The 25,083-nt window shown below is 45.5% G+C and overlaps 1 protein-coding gene across 2 annotated transcripts in view; it reads right to left on the minus strand.

The window, feature by feature from the left end:
• The window catches only part of SLC9A8 (solute carrier family 9 member A8), a 74,710-nt gene that overhangs the window by 33,967 nt on the left and 15,660 nt on the right, over positions 1-25,083 (minus strand). Inside the window, exons 1-5 of one of the 2 annotated variants that reach the window (XM_055393349.2) lie at positions 23,190-23,264; positions 16,377-16,435; positions 11,223-11,306; positions 5,423-5,524; positions 4,304-4,338 (exon numbers count right to left, since the gene is read on the minus strand). In XM_055393349.2, the coding sequence (XP_055249324.1) occupies positions 4,304-4,338; positions 5,423-5,524; positions 11,223-11,306; positions 16,377-16,427 (272 nt within the window). In that variant the 5' untranslated portion in view covers positions 16,428-16,435; positions 23,190-23,264. Of the gene's footprint in view, positions 1-4,303; positions 4,339-5,422; positions 5,525-11,222; positions 11,307-16,376; positions 16,436-23,189; positions 23,265-25,083 lie in introns of those variants that run through there. The other variant, XM_055393341.2, reaches the window with a different exon arrangement.

Here is a 25,083-nt window from a genome sequence, read left to right on the forward strand (position 1 = left end):
GGACAATGAGGTTAAGGAACTTGCCCAAGCAGGATCCAAACACAGGCCAGCTGACTCGGAGTAGGGGCTCTTACCCACTACACTGGACATAGCAATGCCCAAAGGCCAAGACCAGTTCAGGAAACGGCCAGTGCTACACAGGAAGTCAGGGTGATGAGAGAGGAACGTGCAGGATGGTGTGGGTGGGGACCACTGAGATCGGGTGGTCAGCAAAGGCCTCTCTGAAGAGGTGAGGATTGCTGAAACAAGGGCCTACGTTACAAGAAGCAAGTGGCCAAGCCAAGGCACTGGGGGCAGTGACCAGAGTAAGCCCCTTGGAGGCAGAGCCCCCTTGGAGGCGGAGCAAGCTTGGCTGCCTGAGAGGCAAAACAGTGAGCCTGGCAGCGGTGCAGTGAACCAGAGTGGCTGGAGATGTGGAGGCTGGAGGGAGGCAAGTTCAGGTCACCCCTGGGGCTGCCTAAGGAGTTGTGACGATTATTCTCTCACTCATTTGTCTTTTTCCCAAGAGTTCTTGCAAGTCTTCGATTCCCTCAAGAGGCCACGCCTGGCACTGGTTTTCCGCAGCTGCCATGGGACAGTCTCAGGTAGAGACGCAAGCCAGAGCCCATCCACCCGCTTCCCATCCTCCCTTCTGGGAGGGAAGAGGGGCTACCTGGCCTGGGGACCAGGACGTGCTGTCCCCTGGATGTCCCCAGCAGCTTCCGTGACCATCCAGCTCTGAGCTAAGGGAGAGGAGTGCTGGAGGAGGGGACTCCTGGCTGCCTGGCCAGCTACAGAGCTCTTCATAAATCAATAACCTGGCCTTCTGGTTTCCATGACAGTGCCCTGGGAGCTGGGTTAACGTGAATTCACATGGGAGAGCCTGCTCACTTTGAGGATGGTCTCCAGGTCGCAAGCTGAGGAGCAGACCCTGAAAGACACTCGCAGCTCAGACTGCTCAGACTTGCCCTGTCCCCACGGAGACCCATGCACTTACGAGCTGGGACTTTACCTCTCGCCCCCACTGTGAGCACCCAGGCGGTGGGCAGCATGTGTTAGTCATGGGTGTGTTCTCAGGATCTGAACTGCTATTTGGGGAAGGCAGACAGGCGGGAGAGAAGGAGAGGGAACTCCACCAACCCGGCAGGCTGTGCCCTGCTGGTGGCTGGCCTTGAGGCCCTCACTCTGCAACCCACGGAAATTCTCTCTCTTCTTTTAGTCCCACTCTCCTCACCCACAGCACATAAAAGGGGCCTTGAAGGAAGAAGAAGAGTGTCTAAAAAATACATCTCGGGGACTTCCTTGGTGGTCCAGTGGTTAGGACCCCTCAATTTCACTGCAGGGGCCTGAGTTCAATCCCTGGTCGGGGAACTAAGATCCTGAAAGCAGTGAGTTGCGCCAAAAATTTAAAAAAGCAAAGTACATCCCGAAGTGGGGTGGGGACCTGGGGGCCGTGGCAGGTCGTGCGTCGGGCACTGACCCTGTGTGGCTCGGCCAGCCCCTCCCCCCGCCCCTCAGGGAGCACCCACAGCCCCAGATCCAGGGACCTCCAATTTTCCTGTGTGGAGCCCAGCTCCTCCACCCTTCAGCCGCGGAGCTGTGTAGGGAGTGAGGAGCAGGCCGGGGACCCGAGCCTGGTCAGAGAGCCGTCACCAGGCATTTCATCAGGTCGCTGGGAATCAGGCTGGCCCTTCTGGCAGGGGTGGCTGAAGTGAGGGGCACCGTGAGCCCGGAGCCACTGGTGCTGCCAAGCGGGGTGAGCACGCCGCCATGAGGCTGGCCAGGGAAAGGCTGAGCTAAGACGGTGAGAGGAGGGGTTCCGGACCCCGGGTCCCCAGAGGCTGTTGTGCAGGAAGCCGCGACTCTGGGGACACTTTAGTTCTATGTCAACAAACTCTCTTTTTTTTGCTAAAACAAGTTTGTGCCGGGTTTCAGCTGCACTAAAGTGGACAGACTGCTGCTGTCTGTGACAGTCTCCGTGGCATCCTGACCTGGAAATCGAAGAGCGGGAACGAGAGGACGGACCGATGAATGGACAGAGGGATGGAGAGATGGCAAGGCCTGTGTCACAGCAAATGTAGCTACACAGCGACTGTGGAATCCAGGGGCCGCGCGCGCCTCCCCCTTCCCGTGTCTGACATTCCCATAAGAAGTCAGGGGAGACGCGCTCGGCACAAACCACACAGCACGTGTGGCTTTGGCTGTGAATCTAAACTAGGGCACAGTGTTTCTGACAGAGAACATGGAAAGGCTGACTATGAACTGTCTGGATCATGAAGAGCTCTGCCTCTAAGCGGTCACTGAGTCTTGCCCTCAGCTGCTCCACTTCACACCTTACGACCCAGTCTTGCAAAGGCCAGGAGCCAGAAGTTCAACTGAACAATGCGTTTTCTTGAGTCCATCACCCCCGAAGACAGCAAGGTCCACAAAACAGAAAGAGAATGGACTGGGGTGGACAGAAGTAAAATAATACAGCGTGTATCTACGACAGAACTAGCTTTCTGGTAGAAACACCCATAAAGTAAAATCTTCTGTGCAACAAAGTTATTTTCATGTTTTCTACATTGCAGAGGTCCATGCTTGACCTGCATGGTGTTTTAAATTGGATTAAGTGGTCAACATTTAAAAGTGGAAAAATTCCCTATTAAAATCTAGAAACTCGGCCTTTCTTGAATTAAACAATTAGCTATCTGTATTAGGTGGCTGTCTCATTCTGGGCCCACCTTTCAACACAGTAATTACTAGATGCAGCTAAGAGGTGGCGGTCCCCTTCAGACAGAGTGGGCTCCCTGGTTCACCACCGTCACCAGCTCTAGACACACATCTGGCCAGCTTCCTTCTGTGAAGGGTTCCGCCAGGCCCTGCAGCTGTGTGGTTTACAACCACCGGCTAGTTTCCCCCAGAGGACACTCCCTCCCACCCCCACAACCTGTACGACAGTCACTTTCTAACAGGAAAGGAAGTGTCTGCCCACAGAGGAACTCCACCTGGGCCTTACTCTGCTTGTCTAAGGGCCAATTCTTTCATTCCTCGTTTCCTGAACATCCCATCCCCTGGTCCCACTCAATTTCACAAGGATTTATCAAGCATTTTTTGTATCTCTAACCAGTTGTCCCTAAACAGGCTGAAGGACTGAATGCTGTGACATCTGCCTTTACAGCCACTGGGTTTTGAGCGTTTCTTTTCAGTTGCAAAATACCTACAAAGTACAGCCCGTCAGCTCTGCTCTGCTTCCTGCTTCCTGTGAAACAAGAATGCGTCTTTCCCTGCTTGTTTATATAGCAAGACTATCCTACAACAAAAGCTTTGAAATCTATGTCCTTGGAGAGAAAACAAAATTGGACTTGATACTATCAAAGGCACATTTCTCAGGAAAAGGGCTCCAAGGTCCTGCTGTAAAGGCTGTAAGCTCTCGCTGGTCCAGTGAAAGGGACCCTGGGGCTGAGCACTGGGTCCGACTTCTGAGCGCCCCAGCCGGGCGAGAGGACAGAACCCAGTGTTCTTGGCAGAGAAACACAGAGACGGGCTGCAGACTCACTGGCTGTCTCAGTGAGGGGAAACCAGGTCACACTCTGTGTGTGCACTTTTTTGGCACTAGATCTGGTACCTTCCAAGAGACAGCTGCCTAGGTTGCTTCCTGCTAAGCCGATTATGGAAATTCCTGGATTGGGCTCCTAGACAGCAGCTCTGAGTGCCCCACAGAGTAGCTTCAGTCTGGGGAGGGCGCCCACAACAGAGGCCCTAGCCCCACCTGCTTCCACCACCCCCTCCCCACTCCCTTAGTGGGAATCCACCCACTAAGACTGACACCTCACCCCCGACTCCATCCCCAACCTGTCAAGGAGACAAGTTTCCATTATGGCCATTGAAAAGCTTTACACTAGTGTAGTGTAGTGCAGTGTAGTGTATGTGTGTGTGTGTGTGTGTGTGTAATGGTGTAGCCTGCAATGGTGTAGCATGTGTGTGTGTGTGTGTAATGGTGTAGCCTGCTGTGTGTGTGTGTATAATGGTATAGCCTGCTCTGTGTGTGTGTGTGTGTCTGTGTGTGTGTGCATGTGTGTGTGGCAGTTAACGAACCAAGAGTTATTCCCTTGAAAGCTGAAACTAAATCATTCCCGTCAGCAACTCTCTGACTGGAGATCTTCAAAATTCTTCAAGATAGTTTTGATTCATTTTGGAGACACACATTAATTCAGAATAGATTCTACAGCAGAAATCGGCAGCCAAACCAAGAGACACAACAGAGAAGTCAGGAATCAATACGGAGAAGACTTTCCCCAGTAAAAAAGTATAGCCACATGGTGTTACAGTATGAAAGGTTTACCTGTCTGTCATGTTGAGTTTAGAGATTACATCAGCCTGTAAAATAAAACACACAAACACACAGACACACACAAAAAAACCCCTGGAGAACAGCCAAGAAGATTAAAATGTCCATTAGTGTTTTATTACAGACTAATAAGGACATTAATCTTCAGTCCCCAAATCACTTGAAAAATACAGAAAACTCCTAAGTTTTAGTTTAGGCATGCATCTGATCATCATACATCAAAAGTATGACAGAGAATGCTACAGTCGTGAAGCCAAATTAACTAGTTTTCTTCTCTAAGTTTATTCCCCTTTGATGCGGGAAGCTGAGCAATGAAGAAGGCTGCATGACAGACAGATTTATTCTAGTGCCATCGAGGCAGCGGTAAAGATGAATATTAGACGAAGCCATCAAAAGAGGCAAACACATCTGACACACATAAAAGAAATCTGCTGGTCACCCCAAGGCCTGAACCTCAAACTGCATTCGCAGAACTGGGGCTGACAATCCTTCTACAACTGACCGTATTGGAAAAGAACTGGGACATGCAACAGACGTGCATAAGGCACAGATACTACCTTCCCAGGTAGGTCTGAATTAATTAATTCAAATTAATTTGAACTCAAAATACAAAGCACTCAATTGAGGACACTGGGAACTGCTTTAGGAATGGTGGAGAATCCAGGGAAAATAATTCTACAGGACAGCTTGGAATGGAGTGAACACATTCACAACCATTTTTGATTCTTAAAATGCAAATTTTTATTAAAGAAACAGAAATTTAACCTTGCTTCAGTTTGATAACATAATTGATACTGTTATAATCTGAAGATCTTGATGGTGTATATTCTGCTTTATTTTTAGGTATTCCAACTTTAGACAATATTGGTTTGCAAATATGATCAAATACTTTGGGGGGATTACGGAAAAGATTCACTCAATTCCAGACAGCAAAGCGAAGCTGAGAAACACTTGAGCATGCCTTTACTGTGCCTGTTTGACTTTGGATTTCTCTGCAGGAGAGTATTTACCTTGATAGGAAACCCAGGTCCCATCAGGTGTCCCTATCCTACTTTCCTGCACGAGCTCTAAGAATGTAAGGTTTTCGAAGTTTTTCAAAGATATTTTCCTTACCTGACCCAGAAAGTAAATTCCTCCACCTACTACAAAAGCGGAAATTGCTGTACCAAAAACAGCAAATAGGGTGATGGAACCAATATTTTGAAAGAAATTACCCTGTTTGAAAGAGCAGAGATGAGAGAAATGGTTAGAAAGGCTGGTCTGGTCAGTGAAGTCATGGACCCCACAACTGGCCCTCCTCACATGCTTGAATCTCTGTAAAGCACACTGTCATCCAGCGGGGTGGGCAAGCTGGAAACCTGGGCACCTTCCCTCACCCCGACCTGCAGTGCAGAGCCAGTCCCATGGCGTCTGCCTTCCCCACGTCACTCACACCTGCTTCTCTCCACTGCCCCTGCCAGCGGCCATCATCTCTCCCCTGGACTACTGCACAGTTTCTATTAATAATAAGTCTCAACCATCCCTGGCCTTGCCCTCTACTCTTCAAGGGCTTCCAGAATGATCTTGGCAAAAGATAAATCTGACAGTGCTGCCTTCACTTTGATCCCCGTTTCCACTGAAAACGCACATAAAACGCAACCAAAGCCTGGATGGTTCGATCCCTTCAAAGTCTCTAACTTCCCCTGTGTTCTCTGGATTCCCAGTCACACTGGTAGCTTTTTTTTTTCCTTTCTAATTTCTTTATCTGGCTGTGCCAGGTCTTAGCTGCCGCAAACGGGCTCTTTGATCTCCGCTGTGGCACGCAGGATCTTTAGTTGCAGCATGTAGGATCCAGTTCTCTGACCAACGGATGGAACCTGGGCCCCCTGTGCTGGGAGCTCAGGATCTGGGCCCCTGGGCCACCAGGGAAGTCTCCTCACTGGGAGCTTTTTGTTCTTCAAACACATCGTCATACTCTCTGGGCTTGGACCACTCTTCCTTCCCCTCTGCTTCATGAACTTATATCATCCAAAGACTTCAGGACATTTCTGACTTTCCCTGAGGGAAGCCTTCTCTGATCCCTCCACCGAGTCAGGTCACAGCCTATGTTCCTGACGCACAACACCTCTTCTGGTAGCACTTGATGCGGCTGAAATGTGACATTTACTTACGTCATTACCTGACTGCTATCTGTCCTGCCCACTGGGCTGCAGGCTTTGGGGGGCAATGACCATGTCTGTTCTGGTACGACACAGTCACTGGCATATGCCTATCAGATGCATGATGCCCAGCGAACGGGTACTGAAGGAATTAACCGTGTTTCGTGTCTGATCAAAGTCCGAAGTCTATATAACGATAATTTTTTCAATTAATTAAGAAGAGGTACATTATTATAAAGAATATCAAGATAATAGGTTATACTATCAGAAACTCCTTTTTGCTGTCCATGTCTTTTAAGCAATTTTATTCCACTCTATTAGTGAAACAGAGTGAAATAAATATGACAAATATATTCCCATCTATACTTCACAGCATTTAAGAGAAAATATCTGAGTCCAAGCTCTAGTAACATCTTTCACATATCCATTAAAGTTAAGAAAAGCAAGCTGTTTATTAGAATCCTGTGGACTCTACTTAGGGACAAGGCTAGGGAACCTTGATGGCCTTTGACTGTGGGCCTAAGCAAGGAATCCCTTTTTTTTTTCAGTCAGAAATTGTCAAGCCACAGACAAAAGGAACTGATACTTTTTTTTGGCCGCATCACGCAGCTTGTGGGATCTTAGTTCTCTGACCAGGGACTGAATCTGGCCCTTGGCAGTGAAAGCACTGAGTCCTAACCACCGGACTGATACTTTAAATCTAACTTCAAAAGACTGTCCTTAGCTCCACACCTAGAGCCCACTAAGCCTATCTCCTTCACGAAGTATCTCTGCTTCATTTTTTGCAATTTTGATTTGGCTGCCCACGATCTGACATTCAATTACTTTGGCATATCAATCTTTAGCACACAAAGAACTTTAAAATAATTTAAGGCAAACACAATGATTGGCTTCTTTCCTAAACAAGACACTTTCATCTATGAGTATTTCTTTGCAAAGAGCTGTTGTTTTTTTTTTTTTTTAAGAACTGATTATACTAACTCTTGGTCTGTTTGTGTGTGTTTAGTTGCTAAGTCATGTCTAACTCTGTGACCCCATGGACTGCAGCACCCCAGGCTTCCCTGTCCTTCACTATCTTCCCGAGTTTCCTCAAATTCATGTCCATCGAGTCGGTGATGCCGTCCAACCATCTCATCCTCTGTCACCCACTTCTCCTCCTGTCCTCAATCTTTCCCAGCATCAGGGTCTTTTCCTGGTGCTTTCGTGGGGGCTCAGACGGTAAAGAATCCACCTGCAAGGCAGGAGAACCAGGTTCGATCCCTGGGTCAGGAAGATCCTCTGGAGAAGGGAATGGGTACCCACTCCAGTATTCTTGCCTGGAGAATTCCATGGACAGGGGAGCCTGGCATGCTATGGTTCATGGGGACAGAGGAGCCTGGTGGGTTACTATCCATGCGGTTGCAAAAAGTCAGACATGACTGAGCAACTAACACTTTCGTCTGTTTACAGGAATCTAATTCTGCTATAACTTAGTTCAGTTCAGTTCAGTCGCTCAGTCATGTCCGACTCTTTGCGACTCCATGAATCACAGCATGCCAGGCCTCCCTGTCCATCATCAACTCCCGGAGTTCACTCAAACTCATGTCCATCGAGTCAGTGATGCCATCCAGCCATCTCATTCTCTGTCGTCCCCTTCTCCTCCCGCCCCCAATCCTTCCCAGCATCAGACTCTTTTCCAGTGAGTCAGTTCGTCGCATGAGGTGGCCAAAGTATTGGAGTTTCAGCTTCAGCATCAGTCCTTCCAATGAACACCCAGGACTGATCTCCTTTAGAATGGACTGGTTGGATCTCCTTGCAGTCCAAGGGACTCTCAAGAGTCTTCTCCAGCACCACAGTTCAAAAGCATCAATTCTTCGGCGATCAGCTTTCTTCACAGTCCAACTCTCACATCCATACATAACCACTGGAAAAACCATAGCCTTGACTAGATGGACCTTTGTTGGCAAAAGTAATGTAACTTATATAGTTGGCTAATATTAATCTGGATATTTAAAATTTACCAAAATTCAATTTACCCCACTGTAAATAAGAACTTCCCTTTGCTACATAAGGCAAATTCATCTGCTTCTTTCTGACATAATTTATGTTCTATTCTTTATATGATACTAATAATTCAAAGAACCAAATAGCTGCCTACCTAATGCATATCAACAGATGATAATCGTACAGAAATTTTTAGTCCAAACCCAAATTACACCAGCAAATACAGCAATATTAAAATAAAACAAAGTCAACTTCCTATTCTTTAGGGACAAGTGCAGGCAGTGAAAAGAAGTCTCTAAATTCACACTTTCAACTCACATTAGTCCCTTTCACATAAACTGTCACATTTTCCACTGGAAAGTCATCTTCAAAGAAGTTTTCTATCGAGAAACTATTTTCCTCAAATTCTGAATAAGTTTATTTCTCCCTCCTCCAAAAAAATTAGAAAAACTTTACATGTGCTAATATAATAACCAGTGTCATGTTTTTAAATCAAACAACCATTTTCGGGAGTTCCAGCTCAGTGGTTAGGACTCCATGCTCTCACTGCCGAGGGCTCAGGTTCAATCCTTGGTCGGGAAACTAAAATCCCGCACACCAAGGAGCACACCACAAAGAACACAACATGCACATCACTTTCGTCAGTGCTGTTGTGAGCTATTTTCATAGTCTGCGCTCAGTTCTTTCAAGGTTTGTCCATAAAATTAAAGAGCAAAAGACGCTGACCTTCAAATCCTTGTTGCTTGTTTTTCTAACAATTATCTGATGTCATTTTTATAAGACATAGGATTTTTTTAAACACTAAATTTCTTTTTCCTTTTTTTCTTTTGATTAATACACAGTAAAACAGTAACTAAAAAAATATGGACTGAACATTTTAACTTTGCTTTACTATTCAGGAGGAAAACTAAACATTTAATTTGTATGTTTTTACCAAAACTCTCATGACAAATTTAATTATCAAGTTTATTATGTTATTAATATTATTTTTTACTTATTTTTAATTGGAGTATAATTGCTTTACAATGTTGTGTTAGTTTCTGCTGAACAAAGTGAAATAGCTATATGTATAAATATATCCCCTATCAAATTCTTATTAATAATAACATTGCCTAGAGGCTCTGATTCTTTTTGATTTCCTGGATTGAAGCTCACCAGGCTCCTCTGTCCACAGGATTTCCCAGGCAAGAATACGGGTCTGGGTTGCCATTTCCTTCTCCAAATAATAACTAGTCAGGCTATAGCAGATAATACTAGAAGCACTGCCAGTTATTTAATATGGTGAGTGATGAGTTGCTTACATTCTTTCATCTAATGTAAATCTCAAAGCAACCTGGGAGGTAGGGTTTTGGGGATCTTTTTGTTCATTATTTTAAAATTTCTACTCTACTCAAAAGGGGGAACCCCCCTGCCTCAGTAGCAAAGAATCCACCTGCAATGCAGGAGCCACGGGTTTGATCTCTGGGTCAGGAAGATCTCCTGGAGGAGATCTTCAGGATGGCAACCCACTGCAGTATTCTTGCCTGGAGAATCCCATGGACAGAGGAGCCTGGTGGGCTACAGTCCACAGGGTCGCAGTCAGACACGACTGAAGCAACTTAGCACGCAGGCAGTACTCAAAAGGAACCTACAGGGGGCAGCGCATGACTAGACCTGAGTCTCTGGGTCCAAAATCCAGGCTCTTTCCCCTCTCCAAGGACAGGCCAAACCTTGAGTCCTTCCAACCCTTATATTTTTTTAAAATCACATTTACAAAATGTGTAACTGTTGTACGACTAGTATTTTAAGTTGAATCACCTTCTTATTTCAAAACTTAAATACACGAATATTTAAAAAGGACTCACAAAGAAAAGCCTAAGGTTCACAAAGCGAGAAGCTCCTGCCCAGGCAGAAAGAGCCCTGCCGGAAGCTGGAGGGCAGAGACCAGAAATGTCAGAGCAAAGCAGAGAACCGGGCGGGGCCAGACGCTGCGCTGCAGGGTCGGGAGCCAAGAATGGGTAGAGCAACTGTGGGAGTCAGTGAACGGGCCACAAGGAGCTGGAAGCCTGGGGGAAGGTCACGCTCTCCTCCGGAGAGGAGAAGCAGGGCCAGGGAGGGGCTGGGAAGGAACGGGGACCTGAAGGGTGGGTGGGCCCAAGGAGACAGAGAGGGAGACAGGAGCGGGAGAGAACCAGCAGGCCTGGGGCACCTGTCCTGTCATCGCAGGACGCAGTCTGACTTTTTAACATGGGTCAGTCTGCCTCCAAGAGGAGTCAGTATAACACCCACGTGCCATTAGAATCACTTTGGGAGACTTTTCTGGTGGTCCAGTGGTACAGAAACCCACCTTCAAACGCAGGGGAGGTGGGTTCGATCCCTGCTCAGGGAGCCAAGATCCCCCATAACTCGGGGTAACTAAGCCTTCGGGCTGCAACTACTGAGGGTCAACTAGAAAGAAGCCCGTGCACTGCCACGAAAAGACCCAGGCGCCACAGTGACAATCCCGCGTGCAGCAACTAAGGCCTGGCACAGCCAAATAAATACGTATTTCTAAGAAAATCACTTTGGTCATCTCTAAGCAAAGTACCCTTCTAAGGAAAACACTAGTTTAGTAAGCCACACTGCCTGAAACCATGAACACAGCCCACTGATTGTGTCTGCTCCTCTTCACAAGTCAGGCGTGATGGTCCAGCTTCCACCTCATACCCCAGGCTATTCACATAGAGCCACCGCTGCTAAATTAACACCCAAGCTTTCAAGGAAACACAGGGAGTCACCCAGACCAAAATCATTAATGCATGCCCAAGTCTTACCTTGTGCAACGAATATCCTGACTCAAATATAATAGGCGGAAGCAAGAGGAGGAAAAACATATTTGGACGAAACATTTCTTCCTCCTGTAAACATAAAATTGGTATTTTCAGAGGCATGGGATTAAGAAATAAATCTATCAGTGAAGAGCCAAAGTCATTCTTCTCTTGGAACTTGGCCCAGTGGAAACATACAATGTTTAAATCACTACCTGATAATAAAACCAAACAAAAGCAGCGGCAAAACAAACAAACATACATACAAAGACCTCAAAAGAAAACCTACACCTAAAAATGTAGAACAAATGATTTTAAAAGGTGACCAGAAAAATAAACAGCAGAATGAACTGCTTCCAAATGTACAGCAGTAGGCTCGTCATTCTACTAAGGAAAGTCAATTAATTTTAATATAGAAAACATTTCAATTCAAATAGAGCATTTTCAAAAACAAGTCCACAAATTGGAATTCCTCCAGGGAAAAGGTAATGGTAAGCCCTAAAACAATCCACTTAGACGGAGGGTAAACACCACTCATGTTTTCTCTGCCTATCACAGACAACCATGCCATTCTCCTAAATCTGACTGTGACGGAACAGTTCTTACCTGATGCCCCTGCAACTTGGGACACGGCTCTAAAGTGAGCCCCGTGCCAAGCTTTCAGATTCAAATATTAAGTACCACTATGAAATATATTTTTAGAATATGAATATCTTCAGAGGCAAAGTTACCATAACTTTGGGGGGATGAAATAATAATTTCATCTTCTATATTAATACAGCTCTCTTCTTACAAGCCTAAGAAGGAAGGGAGGAAGCTCTAACTGTGGTGGATTGGAGGGAAGATACACACTGGTTCTCAAACCCAAATGATGACAGGTAATACAGTCTACTTAAAACTGCAAACCAGGACCTTTTCAAAAGGAAATTCCCAAGCCACAATCTTGACAGCCTGATTTCTTGTCAAAATCCCTAGTCAAAAGAATGGTAAATGTATCCTTACAAATGTATGGCTGTTACCATAAAGACTTAAAATGACATTCGAAAAAGGCTCAAAATAGAAGCAAATGATGAGTTCTGAAAATGCCTTATTAAGTCTTAAAATAACGGCCTGTATAACAAGCTCATGACTCAGACTGGGGCCATGTGAAGGAAATGGGCCGACCTCTGTGATTTGTGGGGCACCCTACTTGCAGGCTTTGTGTGGCAGGACCACAGCAGAGACTCTTGGAGTTTCAGAAACTAAACTTCCCTTGGGAGAAAGGAGAGCCCGCCTGCAGTGGGTTCACAGCGTCCTCAATCCTCAGTTCATGTCCACTTGGAACCTCAGAAGATGACCTGACTGGAAAATAGGGTCTTTGCAGATGGAATTAAGGGCAGAATCCAGTTGAGATCTGGCTGGATTAGGTGGGCCCTGAACCCAATGAGAGCGTCCTTAAAAGAGACAGAAAATGACACTTAGACCCGGAGATGGAGGGATGTGAAGACAGACTGAGGCAGACAGGAGATGCGCTGCCACAACACGGACGCCCAGAACCACCAGAAGCTGTTAGAGGGCGCGAACGATTCTCCCCGGGACCACCAGAAGCTGTTAGAGGGCGCGAACGATTCTCCCCGAGGGCCTGGATGCGCGCCCTGGAGGGACTGTGGCCCTGCCAACACCTTGATTCCAGACTTCTGGCCTCGAGAACTATGCCTGAACGATCTCTGCTGTTTCAAGCCACTTGATCTGTGGTAATCTGTTACAGAAGCCATAGGAAACACACACTCCACCTGACGGGGAACAGTGTTACACAAAGACCCCAGGTTCCTTTGGGCAACATCACCCCTAAAGTGGTCTGAGGTGGTGCCTGAGCAATGTGTGCCAAATACCACGGACCCCACAGACTGAGAAGGTCAGCCCTTCCTGACCCTTTCTGAATCGCAATTAAGTCGGACGCATCGGTCTGGGGCTACCATGATAAGCCTCTCTCCAATGTGTTGATCCCTCTTTTTGACAAAGAGGGCAGGCTTGGCCTCAGAGGCTTCAGCAAGCAAATGTACTACTCTGTCTTTATATTTATTTATAAAAACAATATTGGTTTCCCACTTCAAACAGTATTATGAAGTTTCCTTATTTAAAAACGTTCACCAATGTTCATAGCAGCATTATTCATGACAGTCAGAAGGTGGAAACAACCCTAGGGCCCATCAACAGATGAATGGATAAACTAAATGTGGTATATGCCTACCATGGAATATTATTCAGCCATGAAAAGGAAAGAAATGATGCTACAGGTTACCATGTGGATGAACTTTAAAAACATCACGGTAAGGAAAATAAGCTCGATGCAAAAGGACAAATATTGCATGATTCTACTTATTTGAGGTACTAGAATAGTTAAGTTCATAAACACAGAAAGTAGAATAGGGGCCACTAAAAAACAGAAAATGTTAAAAAACAACCCAAAAAGTGGAATACAAAGTAGGTAAAGAGGAATGGGGAACTGTTTAATGGGCAGGGTTTCTGTCTGGGATGATGAAAAATGTTCTGGAAATAAATAGTGGTGACGTGTAAATAACACCGAATGTATTTAATGCCACTGAACTGTACACTTAAAAATGGCTCAAATGCTAAAATTTTATGTTCTCATTTTACCACAATAAAAGCTTTTTAAATACTGTTGTAAAAAGGCACATACCTAAACAAGCAGGCTGACTTAAAGAAATATATTAAGCATATGACAACAAAGGTAGAAGGTTGCCCAGCAGGAGAGTTTGGAAACAGAACAACAAGAGAAGAAAACACCGCTCCATCACTGTTTCTTACCTCCCACTGCTCCCCTGCAGCACCAGGTTTCCAAACAGGCCCTGCTTCCTACAAACACCGGCTCCTCTGGAGAGCCTGCCTAAAAACCTTACCCTTTTCTGAGGTCAAGCACTGGCTTGACTCTTCAAGGCATTTCATAGCACTCACCATCCAAATGTGGTTCACTTGTCTATACTGTTAAATAGGTTATTATACTTTAACTTGAAAACCAACACCCACTGAAAAATATATTTAATAACTCTGAAGCACAGAAAATTAAAAGACAACTCTTTTCCTCATCCTGCTCAGAGCAGGCTCACCCACTCACAGGCTTCCCTAGGCTACCCTGCAGTCCCCAGGGAGCAGCTGCACTCAGCGGGGAGAGCGTGGGCCCGGGGCTGAGAGCTTCTGCTTCTTCCAGAGACGCCAGAAGTTCACATTTTTACATGAAATTTCTAGAATTTTATATAGATTAATAATATTTAAAAGGAAACTAATGATTTTTTAGTTGGTTTTAAATCAATTCCAATTTTTATCAACAGATTTTAAATCAAACAAAACGTGTCGGGGGCGGCACTTACACATCAGGCTCTGTCCAGGGTAAGAGCAGAGAAAGGGTGTAGGTCTGTGCTCCCTGCCCGCGAATGAGCCACCGTGAGCAGGTTAAAGTGAGCCAGCTGCAGGACGGCCCAGCTTTATAAACAAAGCACTCCAGTGGGCCTGCCCAGGCGGAGGGGAGTTCTGGAAATACTCTGAGCTCGATACACATACCGAGAATTCATTTAACACACACCATATGTCCTGAATAGTATGATTATTTTATAAATGTAGCCTTTCTCTTTTTTATTGGAGTATAGTTGATGTACAAAGTTGTGTTTGATTCTGATGTAAACTGACTCAGTTTTACATATATATGCATATATATATATTCTTTTTCATATTCTTTTCCGTTATAGATTATTACAAGATACTGATTGAATATTCTTTATAACAGTTTCAAATTGCATTTTACCTCAGACTATGAGGCTTATTCTGCAAATTTTATACTCTGTAGTTCCACAAGTAAATTAATCTTCACACCTAGGAGCTGGCTCAAAGTAGGGGGGAGGCTCCAATGTGAATTTTTACCATACAGTTCTTTTAATGTTTTCAAATGGACCTTCTTTCCCTTCACAAAATCAGTTTTGCTAAGCTTCCTAGTCAAGTTTCAATCAGTCTGTGGACCACAGACGACGGTCACGCTCTCATGACCCCTGGGGGAACGGAAGGGTATGAACACCCACAAAGTGACGACAGCGTGGTGCAGCAGAGAAAACAGAGGACACAGGGCCAGCGGGCCTGGACACAAGCGCCAGCTCAACTGCTCTCTAGCTCTGTGGCGCTGGATGTGTCTCAGCCCCTCAGAGGCCACTTTCTTCATCTGTAAACATGGAGATAATATGAGGTCCATAACTCCAGGGCTGTCATGAGGATGACAGAAGCTGGTGTGCAAAGCATTCTCTAAGGACTATAGTGCTGGATAGGTAAGTCTTATTAGCTGCAGCTGTTAGAACAGAATTAGGAGAAACAAACATTGTTTAACATTTAATGCTAGTTAGAGGACTGTATACCCACTCCAGTACTCTTGCCTGGAAAATCCCATGGATGGAGGAGCCTGGTGGGCTGCAGTCCATGGGGTTGCTAAGAGTCGGACACGACTGAGCGATTTCACTTTCACTTTTCACTTTCATGCACTGGAGAAGGAAATGGCAACCCACTCCTGTGTTCTTGCCTGGAAAATCCCAGGGACAGGGGAGCCTGTTGGGCTAAAGTCTATGGGGTCGCACAGAGTTGGACACGACTGAAGCAACTTAGCAGCAGCAGCAGAGGACTGTATACAGCAAGGGCTTCGCTGGTGGCTCAGACCATAAAGAATCTGCCTGCCATGGAGGAGACCTGGGTTCGAGACCTGGGTTCGACCCCTGGGTTGGGAAGATCCTCTGGAGAAGGGAATGGTCACCCATTCCAGTGTTCTTGCCTGGAGAATTCCATGGACAGAAGCCTTGCGGGCTACAGTCCAGGGGGTCAACAAAGAGTCAGACATGACTTAGCGACTAGCACACAGCAAGGTAATCTAAGGTTGTAAAAATGTATACGAATAACAAAACATGGCATTGAATGCTTCTTAACAAAAGTGAGATTTATGCTTTTTCAGAAAAATCAGATGTAAAGATATCAACCCTAATCTACTAAAATGTTAAAAAATCAATGGGACAATATAAACTTCACAGTCAAGTAATGATAAGAAGGCCACCATAACCTTCACTGTCACTAAAACTAGGAACCAATCAAAACTGTACTTATGTTAAAAAAAGAATAGTTGGGTAAACCTACCTTCCAATTTGCCAGTTTTTTAAACTCTATAATTTTTATAACTGCACCCATGAGAATACCTAGAAGAGAAAATATACAGATTAACAAAAAATTTAAGATATAAGAAAGATTCCTTAAGTTCATTATTCTGAAGAAACTAATTACTATTACATCTCTGAGTGGCTTTTATGAATTTCTGCAAGTTTTGTGTCTGAAAACATAAGAATGGAAATTAGTGTGGAGTTTTACAAATCATATGAGTTTCTCACCTGCATCTCAGGCAAACCTCCCATAATGAAGTCTACACAAATCTGGGGGTGGGGAGAAGAGGACAGAGAGGGACAAAAAAGCTTTAAAACAAAACCAAAGGGGAGTGTGCTGGCATGGAAGACTTAACACCGCTCATTTTTGCTTTATCTGCTCATTTTCAATGTAAAGTGGTAGAAAGCTAAATTTGCCCTGTTACTGTTTATTCCTACCATTTCCACAAAGGAATTAAAGATCACGTTCTCAGGCTCAGATGGCAGCGCCACGGAGAATATTTAGATAAAGTCCTGATGCTGAAAATAACCTAAAGGAAAGGTTCTGTGAAATTCCTGGAACAAAACAGACCATCTAAGTTCAGGCATGTTTCCACAAAGCTGACAGGCTCATTGCTCTCTCATAAAGAATCTACCAAAAATAATTCTCAAAGAAGCATCACAGGTACAATTTATGACTGCTCTGTTCCTCACTAGATAAATGATTCTTGACCCCGTGGGCACATCAGAATCAGCAGGGGAAATTTTTATACAATAAAGACATCTGAGCAGAACTCGGGACCTGCAAAACCACCATCTCTGCTACAGGGGATACAAAGCAAGGCTGAAGACCACCATCACAGACACTTAAAGACTTCCCTGGTGGTCCAGTGGTTAGGACTCCATGCTTCCAGTGCAGGGGGTGCAAGGTGGATCCCTGAGCAGGGAACTAAGATCCCACATGCCTTGTGGGCAAAAATCAATTAAAAAGACTTTTCTTTTCCCTAGAGGAAGAAGCTTTTCTCCATCAACAACAGAGCTGAAGAAACACACCTTATTGGGTGGGGGTGAGGAGAAAGTACGAGAATATAGAATTTTATTAGAAGAAGCAGCTGCACAAATGCTAACTGTCATGGGGAAGGAGAAGTCTGAGGCGAAGAGAGGAAATAAGTTCATTTAACTGTATAAATCTCTGTACTATTTGTACATTGTTATATATTAACAAAACAACAATAAAACTTTTGATCAAATGGAATAAGATAAAATCTGATAGATTTGAGCTATAAAGGAAATAATGATCAGTGATGTTTTCAGAACAGTAATTATACATTCCTATGGGCTTCCCAGGTGGCTCAGATGGGAAAGAATCTGCCTGTGACGCAGGAGACCTGGGTTCAGTCCCTGGGTCAGGAAGATCCCCTGCAGGAAGGAATGGCAACCCACTCCGGTATTCTTGCCTGGAGAACACTGGACAGAGGAGCCTGGCGGGCTACAGTCCATGGGGTCACAAAGAGTTGGACACGACTGAGCAACTAACACTTCCACTTCCAATCAGACACTCACTTGCCATGTGGTCTGAAAGCACGTATTCTAATCTTTCTCAAAGTTTCCCAGGTGCTTCCTTTTTCTTATCTTTTAAAATTGTATATATATTTTAAGGAGTTTTCATACAAATTTTTTTATTAACCAGATAGTTTACAAATCGTTTGTAAAATGTTATAAACAAGAAAAAAGTCTCTTGATGAAATCCCACCCCCTCTAGCTCTCTGTCTCCCATTCCAAGGTAACCAACCGTCTTGGTAAGTCTGGGGAATATTCCAGCAGACCCTTTCTCCACCCTCTTACATATTTATATTAACCACACAGTTCTAGAATGTGTGTCTATATGTACACACAATGCACACCTGTGAGTATTTATATAAAATGTACTGTATCTATTATTTGCTACTTTGCTAAGTGTTAAGATCAGGGGTTACTACCCATAGATCTGCCTCAATCCTTTTTAACAGCTCTACAGCATAGCATAAATATGCCAGAGGCTAAACAGACATTTCTCCAAAGAAGGCACACAAATGGTCAATATTCACAAGGGAAGACACTTCACATCGTTAGTCATTCAGTTCAGTCGCTCAGTCGTGTCCGACTCTTTGCGACCCCATGAATCAGAGCACGCCAGGCCTCCCTGTCCATCACCAACTCCCGGAGTTCACTCAAACTCACGTCCATCGAGTCGGTGATGCCATCCAGCCATCTCATTCTCTGTCATCCCCTTCTCCTCCTGTCCCTAATCCCTCCCAGCATCAGAGTCTTTTCCAGTGAGTCAATTCTTCACATGAGGTGGCCAAAGTATTGGAGTTTCAGCTTTAGCATCAGTCCTTCCAATGAACACCCAGGACTGATCTCCTTTAGAATGGACTGGTTGGATCTCCTTGCAGTCCAAGGGACTCTCAAGAGTCTTCTCCAACACCACAGTTCAAAAGCATCAATTCTTTGGCGATCAGCTTTCTTCACAGTCCAACTCTCACATCCGGGAGACGCAAATGAAAACCACAATGAGACATCAGTTCACACCGATTAGGATGGCTATCATTTTTTAAAAAATGAAAAGATAACAAGTGTTGGCAAGGATGTAGAGAAACTGGAACACTTAGTATTGATTTATCGATGGTGGGCATGTAAAAATGGCACAATTGCTACAGAAAAGTTTGGCAACTCCTCAAATAGTGAAAGTTACCATATGACCCAGCAACTCCACCCTAGAGACCAGAAAACTTGCATGTTTATAACAGCATTCTTAGCCCAAAGCGGGGAACAACCCAAATGTCCACCAACTGATGAGCGGATACACAAGATGTGGTATATCCGCACAATGGAATGTTACCTGGAGACAGAGGAATAAACTACTGACACAGGCGGCAATGTGGGTGAGTCCTGAAAACATGCTCAGCAGAAGCAGCTAGACACAAAAGACATCTGTTTGATCCACTTACATGAAATATTCACACAGGCAAATCTAGAGACAAATGTTTTCCTGGACAGTATTAGGGATGATAGCTAAAGGGTATGGGATTTCTTTTGGGGATGAAGAAATGTTCTAAAATTGCTGTAATGGTTGCACAACTCTGTGAATATATTATGCTAAAACCCTGAACTTTTATAGGGTTTAAAGGTTACATTTAAGATGAGCAACTTGTATGTGAATTATATCTCATAAAATGGTTACCCCATCCCCACTCCCCAGAAGCCAGATTCTAATAACTGTAACTCCCATGGCTCCGATTCATATGAAATGTCTAGAACAGACAAATCAAGAGACAGGAGGTAGGTCAGCAGCAGGGGACAAGGGAAGGGGAAAATGAGGAGTGACTGCTAATGTGTAGGGAGCATTTTTTTACTAAAAGTATTTATTCTGGGCTGTGTTGGGTTGCTGTTGCCGTGCGGGCTTCTCCAGCCGCGGGAGCATTTTTTTACTAACTGTATTTACTCTGGGCTGTGTTGGGTCGCTGTTGCCGTGCGGGCTTCTCCTCCAGCCGCAGTGCGCGGGCCTCCCACTGCAGTGGCTTCTCTTTACTGCGCAGCAGGGGCTCAGCAGCTGTGCCTCCCGAGCTCCAGAGCACAGGCTCAATGGCTGTGGGGCACGGGCTTAGCTGCTCTGGGGCATATGGGATCTTTTCAGATCAGGGCTCGAACCCGTGTCTCCTGCACTGGCAGGCAGGTTCTTCACCACTGAGCCACCAGGGAAGCCTCAGAGAGTATCTTTCTGAGGGGATAAAAATGTTCTGAAATCAAGGAAGATAGCAGTGAGGTTGCACAATGCTGTGGACACACGAAAAAGCACTGAACTGCACCCTTAAAAATGTATGGTATGCAAATTCTACTTCAAAATTTTTTAATTTTATGGAAGCAGAGTTGATATACAATGTCATGTTATTTTCAGGTGTATAGCACGTGATTCAGTTATACACATATATATTGTTTTTCAGATCCTTTTCCCTTACAGGTTATTACAAAATACTGAGTATAGTTTCCTAGTCTATACGGCAGGTCCTTGTTGGCTATTCACTTTAATTATAGTAGTGTGTGTTAATCCCAATCTTCTAAACTATCCCTCCCCCTGTATTTTTTAAAAGTCACTTCTTTTTTTAACATTCCTCCCATGATGGCTATCTCCAGCTGTTTACCATTAACAGCTGCAGTGAGCATGCATGTACATGCCTCTTTGTATTTATTTTCCTAGGGCAGATCCGGAGACAATGAATGGCATGAGCATTTTTATCTCTGAAACTGTTGCCAAACTATCCTCCAAAGCAGCTATGCCGATTTAAACCCCTGCACCAAAGCATCCTCACCAACCCTGGAAAACCATCAGCCTCTTCTGCCAACAGGACGGGCAAGAAACTCTACTTTTCAGGCTTCAGTCTGCATCTCTGACGCATTCTGCACTCAGCAGTCGTTCCCGATTACGAGGGAAACTGATCCTTTTCCCATGATTTCAGATTTCATTTTCAAAGCTAGTGGGTTTTTTTGTTGTTGCTGTTAGTAAAACCTCAACGTTCTTTTTCCCTTGTAAATGTATACCAAACTTTAATACTTACAGTAAGTGCTTTTGTAATTACACAGGAAGCAATCACATCTGAGCACCAGTGATTATTCCACTGTCTAAGCTGGTTTCTGTATTACACTTTATGAGGAACTGGAAGCTTTGTGAAACACAGTATGATGTTATTATTACTACTAATATTATTATACGAGTAATCCTTTGAAGTGTCCTAGGATTTAACTATGGTGCAGCATCAAATTGGCCAACTTCTCCTTTACCTTTTGAGATTGAGGTCCAAAGTTAGGTCAAATCAGTCTAATACATAGAAGAAATTAATTTATACCGCACAACCAGACACCCTAGAAATAATACCCTAGCTGCGATTTTGTACATCCCTATCAGTAAAAAGAATTTGAGCATGCACCTCTGAGTTACAAATTTTTATTTTATTATTACTAAAAAAGTGCTACTTCATCACTGTATTTTAAAATAACACAGGAAATTCCGTGGCAGTCCAGTGGTTAGGACTCTGCGCTTTCACTGCTGAGGGCCCAGGTTCAATTCCTGGTCCAGGGAACTAAGATCTCACAAGCTGTGCAGTGCAGCCAAAAATAAATAAAATGACACCAAAACTAGAGACTGTGAAAGAGATTCAAATTAAATAGAAATGTAAGTTCTAATATCTCCTTTTGCCCCAAGGAATCTTCATACATACACCTGATTATGGATACCACCGGATTAATGCAAAGCATCAGGAGCAATTCATAATTATTTGTTGAGCCCCTTCTCCCAGGATTTGTTGCTTTAAATTATCCTTTAAAAAAAAAATATTTGGCTGTACCAGGCCTTAGTAGCAGCACACAAGATCTTCGATATTGGCTGTGGCATACAGGATCTAGCTCCCTGGCCAGGGATTGATCCCAGGCCCCTGCACAGTGAGTGCAGAGTCTTAGCCACTGGACCACCATGGAAGTCTCCACTTATTCTTAATCATCAAGAGAATGCTTCAGGTAGGAAGGCTCAGAGCGTTTACCCAGCTTTTCTGACAGCTCAGGGCCAGCGAGTGACAGTGAACTGCTGGCTCCCGGGTGCATTCTACCACCTCTTGAGGCTGAGACACAGGTAGTCTGCACCACGGCAGCCCACCTGCCCTGCTGCCACAGACTAACACCCCCTCCCGCACTGCTGATCTACCATCGTCACTGGAAACCACGAGTGTTCTTGAATATGAGCATTATCGGAAAATGCTTAAAATACATCAAGTATAACAATCAGGTTACAAAACAGGATGTAGAACATGATCCCGGTTCCCTTAAAAAAGTAGAAATATATATATATATATATGCGCACACACACGTATTTATTTGCATTGTATTAAAAAGAAACAAACACACACACACTGCGGTGTTAGGCATTATTACTTAAGCTCATTCTCACCATTATCCTATAAGGTAATAGACCATAATAATATAAATGATAACATTAATAACAGCAGCTAACAGTTACTGACTACTTAGCACGTAGGCATTATACTACGTGATTTCTATGCCTTGCCCTGTTTAGTATTGTCAGTCCTATGAAGTAAAGGCGTTGTCACCTGCATTTTACAGAAAAGGAAACCAAAGGCCAAGGACCAGCGTCACCGAGCTAGCAAGAGCAGGTCTAGAACTGTTTTAAAACGTGAAAACTCCGAGAGAGTCTGCAGTGAAAACTGAAGTCTGTGTTCCATCCTGTCTTTCCTCCTTTTTGGAGGCCACCAATGTTACCAGCTTCTTGGTTACACTATACATTTCTGCTGACAGTGTCAGCACATTTAAAATCATATACATGCAAGGGGCTTCCCTAGTTGCTCAGTAGTAAAAAAAAAAAAAAAAATCCACCTGCCAATGCAGGAGGCGTGGGTTCAATCCCTGATCTGGGAAGATCCCACACGCGTGGAGCAACTGAGCCTGTGCGTCACACCTGCTGGGCCTGTGCTCTGCATCTGGGAGATGCAACGACTGGGCCCATGTGCTGCCTACTGAGGCCCGCATGCCCTGGAGCCCGTGTTCTGAAACAAGAGGTCACGACAGTGAGAAGCCCGAGCACTGCAACTATACAGAACAGCGCCCCCACTCGCCACAACGAGAGAAAAGCCTGTGCAGCAATGGAGGCCCAGCACAGCCAAAAATAAATAAAATTTAAAAATCAAACCAAACCAAACACGTGCACAGGCGTGCACATGTAACACACATGTTAAGTTAAATGGTAGCAGGCATCCACTTTTTAACTCACCACTGCCTCCCAGAAACTATTCCATCAACACGCAATGAGCTCCCTCACGCTTTTTGTGTTCAGTGGCTGCAGTGTTCTCCACCGTGCCATCCAGTGATCGGCCCCTCGGAATGGACACGCAGGCGTCTTCTAGGCTTTGCTCTCACTGCCACTCCCATATGAGCAAACACATCGTTTCACAGGCGTAAGGGTATCCACAGGCAAAACCCCTGAAAAGGGGGTTGCTGGGTCAAGAGTCCAGGCATTTTAAATGTTGTGAAGAGCTTACCAGCTGGTAAACCCTGGGCTGTGGGGCCGGCCCAGTCCCTTGCACTGGGTCCAGCTGTGCGGCTGCTAAGGGCTCACACTGTCCCCTTGTCCAGACAACTGCCCTTAGCTGCCGGGAGGCACCTCATCTTGGAAGCTGTGCCCACCCCACACCCGCTCATAGCCAGTGCCCACCTGACGGGGGTACAGAAGCCCCACCTCTTTGCTTTAAGGAAAGACAGAGGCTGCGGGGCGGACTTGCCCCAGAGTCGTGTACTGAGGCCAGGCGACGGCTATCCTGAGGTCACACCCACCGTCTGGCGCGCTCCCTCCCTAGCCTGGTTGACTCCCTCCTTACAGACTTACTTCTAAAGAGCACCCCACAATACATGACCTGTCCCCAAGCCCCTATCTCAGATTCTGCTTTTAGGGAGCCACCTGGGACCACCGGTTCTAGGAGTGGAGTAGTTGCGGGAAGCACATTGGAAGGATAGGGCTCTGGAGGCGGACCCCTCCACAGCTGCCCAGCAAAGGGCCCCAACACTGGAGGTGAAACACTGCTCGTCCCTCACCGAGGGCAGCAGGGCCACTGCTGAGGCTTTCATGTGTGGTGGACTGGGTCACGGCTGCTGGAGGGGCAGGGGCTCACGTGACATCTCTGGTATTGAAGAGGGTATGGCTGAAATAACAACTGTAAGAAAAGTAGTGGGCTTCCCTGGTGGTCCAGTGGTTAAGACTCCACACTTCCAATGCAGGAGGCACAGGTTTCATCCCTGGATGGGGATCTGAGATCCCACACGCTGCAGAGCAGGCAAAAAACAAACGTAAAAAGAATAGAGGAATCGCAGCTGTTGCTGAATGCCACTGATGCTCTGAAAAGAGAACACGGAAGGCTGAAACAATCACCAACCTCAGGCAAAGGGTGAAAGTCAGAGGGACTCCTTGGCGGCACTGAAATCGACCCTCATCTCCTGCAGTCAGACAGTCTCCAGAGCTGAAGACCGGGCAAGTCTGAACCGCAAGAGTGGCAGACCTTCAGAGAAAGGTGAACTCAGGAAGACAAACGTCCCACGCCTTCTCGTAGCAAGGCTCCAATATGGGAGAAGTGGGACTCAGACGTGTGGGAGATACACACAGGCACCTTTAACCTGCAGATTCCCGTGGACCTTCCAGAACCTTCCAGAAGCGGCCCCACCACCCTGCTGGAATACAGAGTTCCCAGGCTACTTCAAGATTACTCAGATGCCCCCAAATGAGGCCTTAGGCTAACTCCTGCTTCCTGGCATAATATAGCCCCCATGGACACAGACCATTCAGGTGTTCAGGACAACACACTGGTCCACGACTGACCTCATGCCAATCTGATAAGCACAACGTGGCGAGGAGATGTCTTGGTAAGACACAAATGCTTCAGAGGATGGAGAGTTTTGGGGGCCTGCCCATCTGGGAAGTTTTCGGGGATCAAGTGGTCTGGAGCACACCAAGACACTGCCTCCAAGTAAAGGGCAAGGTCAGTAGCTTCCACTCTGATAAAGAAGCACAGCGCTTGGGAGGCCACCCCAGGTTCTGGAGGCAACACATCCCACACCTGAGAAGACGGCTTCCACCCGTTCACGGGTGTTTGAGAGGCTGAAGGTTCTGCGTGTGG

Source organism: Moschus berezovskii, chromosome 15 (genome assembly GCF_049115385.1).
Source record: "Moschus berezovskii isolate FMDL1 chromosome 15, NW_MosBer_1.0, whole genome shotgun sequence".
Taxonomy (NCBI): Eukaryota; Metazoa; Chordata; class Mammalia; order Artiodactyla; family Moschidae; genus Moschus; species Moschus berezovskii.